The following is a 7,664-nucleotide window of genomic DNA, read 5'->3' on the forward strand; positions in this document are numbered from 1 at the left end:
TAAATAAACACAGTGTCCGTGTAATTATTTCGGGTAGAGCTAGCCATGTGGGCGGCCGGGTGCCGGGACGCAGCCCGCCGCTCCTATTTCTACAGACTACAATTCCTTCAAGTAACCTAAAAGTTTGCAGCCATTTGGCTGATCTGAGCTGCATACACACTTCCTCTCCTGTCCGGAGTCTGGATGTCCTTTTCTGTGCTTCTTGGCCGACACGAGCCTTCCCAGTGAGGCTCAGCCGCTAAATGACCAAGTGTCATTTGGCAGACATCCTTTGACAGGTGGCTCTTCCACTGGGGCCCTGCCCTATCCTTGATCTCCTTTTTCTGATGCCTGAACAGCTTACCTGCTAGGTCTACACACTGTTGGCATGGAGAGAGGGAGCCACCCCCTCCTCCCCACATGAACCCACAGAAGTGTTTGGTGTGCAGGAGGAGAGGCAGGTGGGGAGGAATGACAAAGCCCAGAAGAATGTAGCCAAGCCAGACTAGACACTGACGTCAGTCCAGCCATTTTGGGGAGATTGGGTAGGCTTCCCAGCTGAAATCGTGACTGCAAGGCAACTCTGGCATTTATGGTCTGCTGGAGCAGCAGCCTTTGGTAAGGATATTGGATGCCTATGTTGTAGTCGGTTAGAACCAGAAGGCAGGGCCTGCTGTTTTCATGGGTGTGGTGTCAGATGGGACACATGTTGGCATCCTGACTGATGCTTAGCAAGGAGCCAGAGCAGCCCGGGCCGTGGCTCCTCCGAGGTTCAGGGGAAGTGGCCCTAAGCAGCCGGGGAGGGCCTGTGGTGGGAACAGCAGCAGCCACCACACTGCCTAGCGTGAGATCCCCGTGTGATATCTGGTGGCCAAATACAGTCGCAAAAGTGGGACACCACCTGGACAAGACATTCCAAGTAAGGGACATAGAGACAGCCTGGATGACACTGTCTGGTTCTCCCAGTGTCAGCTCCCTGTGTTCACATCTGACCCTCCCCAGGTCCAGATTGGGGGAGGCCCACCCCATTCCTGTTCCCAATCTCTCTCTCGGTCTCTCTCTCTCTCTCACCAAGAAGTTCAAGTCACATTAACTGCGAACCAGCCAGATTAAAGTCCCTGCTCACCATCTCCACGGCCGCCCTGTGCCATCTGCTATTTTGTCTGCCTCCCGACTGTGGAAATCGGTTTAGTGCCGGTCCTTGTCCCACTGTGTCTTCTCAACCCTCTGCTCTAAAATCTCCCTCAGTAGACGGTCCCTGCCCTGCTCAGCGAGGAACCCCAAGTCCCTCCGGACAGCACAGCCTGCAGCCTCTCAACAGACAATGCCATGGCCTTTAGGACCTCTGATCCTGAATCTCATCGCCCAGCCCCGGACAGCTCCACCCTTCAAGCGTCCCATCTCTACTCATGTCTCACGTGGTCTCCAAGGTGCCTGCCATGCCTGCTGTGTTTACATTTGCTTCCTGGTGCTTTTCACTAGGTCACAGTCACAGTACGAAATAGATGAAGCAAACTTTTAGAACTGGCCCAGCACCCTCGCTGGAGTGCTTGCCTGTGAGGTCAGGGGTCTGTGCACTCCCTGCGGTGCTGTGACCCCCGTAGCCACAGTGCACATGAGAAGGCACCTGATGCACATATTTCCTGGAAGCTTCTGGGTGGCGAGCAACGGGACAGGTGCAAGAACACAGGCTGTGCTACAAGCCCAGCAGCAGGAGGGCTTTCTCAGTTAAACAGCCCGGACCTAGGAGACTCAAGAGCAGGACAGCCTCCTCCATAGGGCCCAGGAGCACAGCCCTGGGCTTGCCTTCCCTCCCTCTCTTCTTCCTCTGCCCGCCCTCCCTCAGCACACCTCCCAACCTTCCCCACTTAGCACAGCCTGCGGATAGCTTTCAAGGTCCCTTGTACTCAAAGGCACTCTGGACTACAGGCTTTGGCCTAGGCAAGTCAGGTCACCATGAAGGACTCACGGATATAGAGGGACCAAGAACTCAGTGACAGTGGGACTGAATTAGGACACACAGCAGGCAACCCGGCCAGGCGCCTGCAGCCAGCATCCATCTGAACAAAGCCCCCAGGAGCTGGTGAGGGAGGGCTGTGGACAGGATTGCAGACAGGCAGGCCCACTCCACATGCCCAGACACACCAGCAGCTGGAGGCCGGGAGCCACTGAAATACATCAACCACATCAAAGGAATAGCCGAGAACTGGCAAGCACAGGCAGTTTTCCTCTGCTTCTCTGAAAAGCCTCGAGGACTCTGATTTCAAGATGTCACAGGACAGCAGAGGACAGTGCAATCAAATCTGCCAGTTCAGCTCTCACAGCAGCTAGAGCTTCTGGGGGGACCAGGAGAGCCTTTCTCCATTGCTCAGCCAAGCCCAGAAGGAACCTGACCACACCCCGGGTACTCTGCTGAGGTTACCAAAGGCATACCTGAGTCTCGACGACCATTGCCGTAGGCCACATGGAAACCAAAAGTGCCCTCTGGGGGTCGTTGCAGCTGAAGCTGACTCGTGCCATCGGGGAACACCTCTACCACCCGGCCCACAGTGCGAGCCAAACTAGGGGCACCCACATCTTCCACGCTGAGGGCACGATGGGGAAAGGCTTTGGCTGGCCTACAAAGAGACCAAAGGCAATAAGATAGGGCCAGGAACCAGGGCCAGCTCCTTGTTGGCCCTAAGGTGACCTGCACCTCTGACTTAGGAGCCTGGCACTAGAGGCTGGGGTTCCCTAGGCTAGAGACAGACAGCTACCACATTTGCTGGCAGCTCCTCAGGGCTAAGTGCCTTGAAGCAAGAACTGTGGTTTCCAACATTTTTAGGAAGAGACCTCTGAGTATTAGAGAGAATTATATATAAATTTTATATAGTGTTCTCAAGAGCTACCTGCCCTACCTCTACTCCCCAGCCCAAAGTCTTCCCGTGAAGCCCTGGGTAAAAGCAGATAGGTAAGAGGGCCTGGGCAGAGAGGTCAGGAACCAAGGGCCTCTGGGGGTTCCTGTTTCTGGGTGTTTAGAAGGATCTTTGGCTGTGATAAAGAAACTCTGTACGCTGATTTTAGGATGTCCTGAGACAGCCGAGAGAGAGGCTTCCGAGCTTTCCAGCACCACCTTAAAGCAAACCTACCTCTCAGTGTTCCCTTGCACAAGGCAAGAGCACAGAGGTCACTCCTCACCACTCTGCCTCACCTCCTCTTAAAGGGACAGACTTGCTCATGCCTATGGTGCTGAGGGAAGAAAGGACTGAGCGGCTAGCTCCATTGGCGATTCTGAGTTTGTCCTTTAGGTTCCGGTGCCACACTTACCTGCTCGGTGTACTGGGGTCCCCTGACCCCTCTACCCGGTAGAAGCTGGACCGATCTCCCTTGCCCCCTAGCAGAGAATGGAGGTTCTGGAAGGAAGCTGCTTTCCGATGCTGATGAGAGGGTGACACCTAGTGGGAAAGGCCCAATATTGCAGGTGAGAAAAGCAGCCTGGAAAGGGATCCCCAACATAGGATTTGCTGGAACCATGAATCTGATGACACACAAAAGAAACAAAGGTTAGAAACCAAATATGAGTGAATACATCCCATGTTCCTCTTTTTGGGTCTGGCTTACCTCACTCAGGATAGTGTTTTCTATTTCCATCCATTTGTATGCAAAATTCAAGAAGTCCTTGTTTTTTACTGCTGAGTAATACTCTAATATGTATATATTCCATACTTTCTTCATCCTTTCTTCCATTGAAGGGCATCTAGGTTGTTTCCAGGTTCTGGCTATTACAAACAATGCTGCTATGAACATAGTTGAGCATATACTTTTGTTGTATGATAGGGCCTCTCTTGGGTATATTCCCAAGAGTGGTATTGCTGGGTCCAGGGGTAGGTTGATCCTGAATTTCCTGAGAAACCGCCACACTGCTTTCCAGAGTGGTTGCACAAGTTTGCATTCCCACCAGCAATGGATGAGTGTACCCCTTTCTCCACAACCTCTCCAGCAAAGGCTATCATTGGTGTTTTTTATTTTAGCCATTCTGACAGGTGTAAGATGGTATCTTAAAGTTGTCTTGATTTGCATTTCCCTGATCGCTAAGGAAGTTGAGCATGACCTTAAGTGTCTTTTGGCCATTTGAAGTTCTTCTGTTGAGAACTAGCCATAAATAAAGGACATTGAGCTTATAATTCGCGATCCTAGAGAAGCTAAATAAGAAGGTGAATCCAAAGACAAACATATAGGCATCCTCCTGAATGTTAACCTTCATCAGGCGATGAAAGGAGACAGAGACAGAGACCCACATTGGAGCCCCGGACAGAAATCTCAAGGTCCAAATAAGGTCCAGAAGGAGAGGGAGCACGAGCAAGGAACTCAGGACCGCGAGGGTACACCCACACACTGAGACAATGGGGATGTTCTTTCGGGAACTCACCAAGGTCAGCTGGCCTGGGTCTGAAAAAGCATGGGATAAAACTGGACTTGCTGAACATAGCAGACAATGAGGACTACTGAGAACTCAAGAACAATGGCAATGGGTTTTTGATCCTACTGCATGTACTGGCTTTGGGGGAACCTAGGCAGTTTGGATGCTCACCTTACTAGACCTGGATGGAGGTGGGTGGTCCTTGGACTTCCCACAGGTCAGGAAACCCTGACTGCTCTTTGAGCTGATGAGGGAGGGGGACTTGATCGGGGGAGGGGAAGGGAAATGGGAGGCGGTGGTGGGGAGGAGGCAGAAATCCTTAATAAATAAATAAAATTAAAAAAAAAACAACAAAAGAAACAAAGGTACAAGCCTTGGTCTGCACGTCCAGACACCTAGCAAAAGTCAGTAGAACCTGCTCCAAGAGATGGAACTGCTCCGAGAGATGGAGCTACACATCAAAGCAGTAACAACTCAGCACTTAGCTCACTGTGGAAATCTCCCCAGTACTCAGAGGCTGTGGCAGGAGGAACAGGATCCTAAGTCCCTTAGGGACACTTCCTTAGGGGAGGGGCTGGGGTGTGGCTCACTGGTGGTGTACTCGACATGACACACCTTAGAGCTTCCAGTTGTGAGTGAGGATGAGTCTAGTTAGCTGATAGCTCCGGGAGCTTATAACAAGTTCCTTAAGCAGAGATGTTTTGGTTCCGAAGGTATGGGGACAGACGAGGAGCTGGCACCTGAGTGAGGCTGTGACAAGAGCTCTCCAACTGAAAAGAGGGGCACAGGTGCCCAAGACCCACCCCCCAAAAAGATAGCATGAGAGAGGGCACAGGGACATGAGAGAGGGCACAGTATGTGCTGGTGTGTTTGGTCGCGGGGGGGGGGGGGATACTCAGGCATCTGCTCTCCTGGGGGAGACCGGAATGCTTCTTTTTGTTCAGTTCTTTAATTCTGTACCTTCCTTCCTGCATGACCCATCCTTAGCCAGGCGGCTCTCTGCTTTCAGTCATTCAGCTTACACTGCAGCGAGACCTCTGAGACACTAGCCCACTGTCATTTTCCTTGAGGGTTTCTGGAGACAGAAACTCCAATGGCAATAAACCCAAGTGCCACGGCTCACAGTTCAATGCCAGAGATGTTTAACTTGAGACAGTGTCTTCCTTCCCAGCTCACCCTCTGCTTCTCCTTCCCATCTCTACTCATGCTGACAGCAGATGCTGCACATGGATCTCCTCCCCTAGATACTGTGCTGAGCCTATGACAGCAGTCACTCGCCCTGCATTCTCCTCCTTCCGAGGCCTCTGCAAGGAAAGGCTCCAGTGCCTGCCCACTGCTCTCTCCCTTATTTGTTTTTTGTTTAGTTTTGTTTGTTTGTATTTTTCAAGACAGGATTTCCTGGAACTTGCTCTGTAGACCACCACCTTCTCTGCACAGAGGAGGCAGAGGACAGAATACACAGAATACCAACACGCTCCTAGTACAGAGCAGGATTCCTGGTCGAGGCTCCTGTGCTGGGGTGATTTGCTAAGCACACGGAGAGGGAGACATTTAGCCAGCGCCTTGTGCTCACTCAGCGTGAAATGGGAACACTAGACTAATGACTAAGATGGGTATGGGAGTGCAGATACCGTACTCCAGTGAGGGGAGACATGGAGGAGTGAGCCCTGGTGAGAGGGTAAACAGAGCAGAAGGCCCCTCTGTCTGAGGACAGTGATGTCTTCTAAAAACACGCCTGGAGCACTGAGGAAATAGCAGGTGTCAGCAGGGGAGACACATTCAGAGGAGGATCCCTTCAGACCATGACGGTTGGAAGGGTCTATCCAGCAGAGGCCAAGAGCGTTCTGGAAGTGATGAGACATCAAAGCAGACAGGCCACAGATCCTCTCACAGCGCTGTATCCTGAACGTGATAAATGACGAAATGAATGCATTCCTGGCAAGGGCAGTTGGGATGGCCAGAGTTATGCAACCTCAGATATACTAAGGAAGTCACATGAAGAAAGACCAGAACGGATGGGCCAAAGTCTGCTGTAGCAATACTGACTGAAATGAATTGTGTTTGGGAAATGGAGAAATGATGCCTCAATGGTTAAGAGCATTGGCTGTGCTTCCAGAGGACCCAGGATCAATCTCTAGCGAGCACGTAACTGTTTAGAACCCAGTCCTAGAGGATCCGATGCCCTCTGCTGGCTTCTGTGGGTACCACATACACATGGTACACAGGCATACATACAGGCTACACACACACACACACACACACACAGAGAGAAAACAATTTTTTTAAAAAAAAGAACGCAAGAAGAAATTGTGTGTGGATTAAAAGAGTTACTGGGGCCAAGAGAAAGGTTAAAGAAACCAGGCCGGGAACTCTCCAGGAAGTAGAAGCAACAAATTTGAGGGAGCAGGAGAAAGAAGAGAGTAGGTGGTGGGGAGAACAGGATTAAGGGGTACTGCACACAGTGAACACAAGCCCTACGAGTCAGCTGTGAAGACACCAGCAGGTCCCCACTTTCGTGACTAGGCTCCAGGCAAGGACCCTCAACACTGCCGCTCCTGTCTAGGGCCCTGGGGACTTACCAGATGCAGGATTTGCAATGACGGGGCTCTCTTCATTTTGGAGGTACTGGTCTGGGGAGCTAGTGCTGAGGGCTGCAGCTGTTCCACGCTGTAGCTCCGGGATGTGCCCAGGCTGGCTCGGGGGATGTGACCCAGGGCTGAGAAGAGTTTTTTGAGCCCCAGGGTGGAGGAGATACTACTCCTCCTTTTCTTACTCCCATCAGAATGGGTGGTGGAGGGTGGCGCATGCCCTGCACTGGCCTCAGGTGATGCTCTGAAACACAAGGGGGGCAGAATGTGGCTGGAGATGGCTTGACAGGCCGGCAAGAGCTGGCTGCATCCTGCTTCCTAGGGTCCCATAAGCTCCAGATGGACCAGTGCCAATGTCCTCAGGGAGGAACCATCAGGCTGCAGCAAGGGGAGCCACGCAGACCGCCAGGTGCTGAGTGAAAGCAGCTTCTGGGGAGAACAGTCCAGGATAGCCTCACCACATTACACAGTCATGAGTCCAGGATAGCCCCACCACAGCACACAGTCATGAGCCCAGGATAGCTCCATCACAGCACACAGTCATGAGCCCAGGATAGCCCCACCACAGCACACACTCATGAGCCCACGATAGCCCCACCACAGCACAGTCATGAGTCCAGGATAGCCCCACCACATCACACAGTCATGAGCTCAGGATAGCCCCACCACATCACACAGTCATGAGCCCAGGATAGCCC

The 7,664-nt window shown here is 52.2% G+C and overlaps 1 protein-coding gene across 2 annotated transcripts in view; it reads right to left on the reverse strand.

The window, feature by feature from the left end:
* The window catches only part of Kiaa1614 (KIAA1614 ortholog), a 35,814-nt gene that overhangs the window by 3,912 nt on the left and 24,238 nt on the right, over positions 1–7,664 (reverse strand). For both annotated transcript variants that reach the window (XM_026787625.1, XM_026787624.1), the window contains 3 exons: positions 6,958–7,210; positions 3,286–3,413; positions 2,413–2,597 (listed from right to left, as the gene is read on the reverse strand). In XM_026787625.1, coding sequence (XP_026643426.1) covers positions 2,413–2,597; positions 3,286–3,413; positions 6,958–7,210 — 566 coding nt within the window. The remainder of the gene's footprint in view (positions 1–2,412; positions 2,598–3,285; positions 3,414–6,957; positions 7,211–7,664) is intronic.

The sequence above is a fragment of the Microtus ochrogaster genome, assembly GCF_000317375.1.
Source record: "Microtus ochrogaster isolate Prairie Vole_2 chromosome 6 unlocalized genomic scaffold, MicOch1.0 chr6_random_2, whole genome shotgun sequence".
Lineage (NCBI taxonomy): Eukaryota > Metazoa > Chordata > Mammalia > Rodentia > Cricetidae > Microtus > Microtus ochrogaster.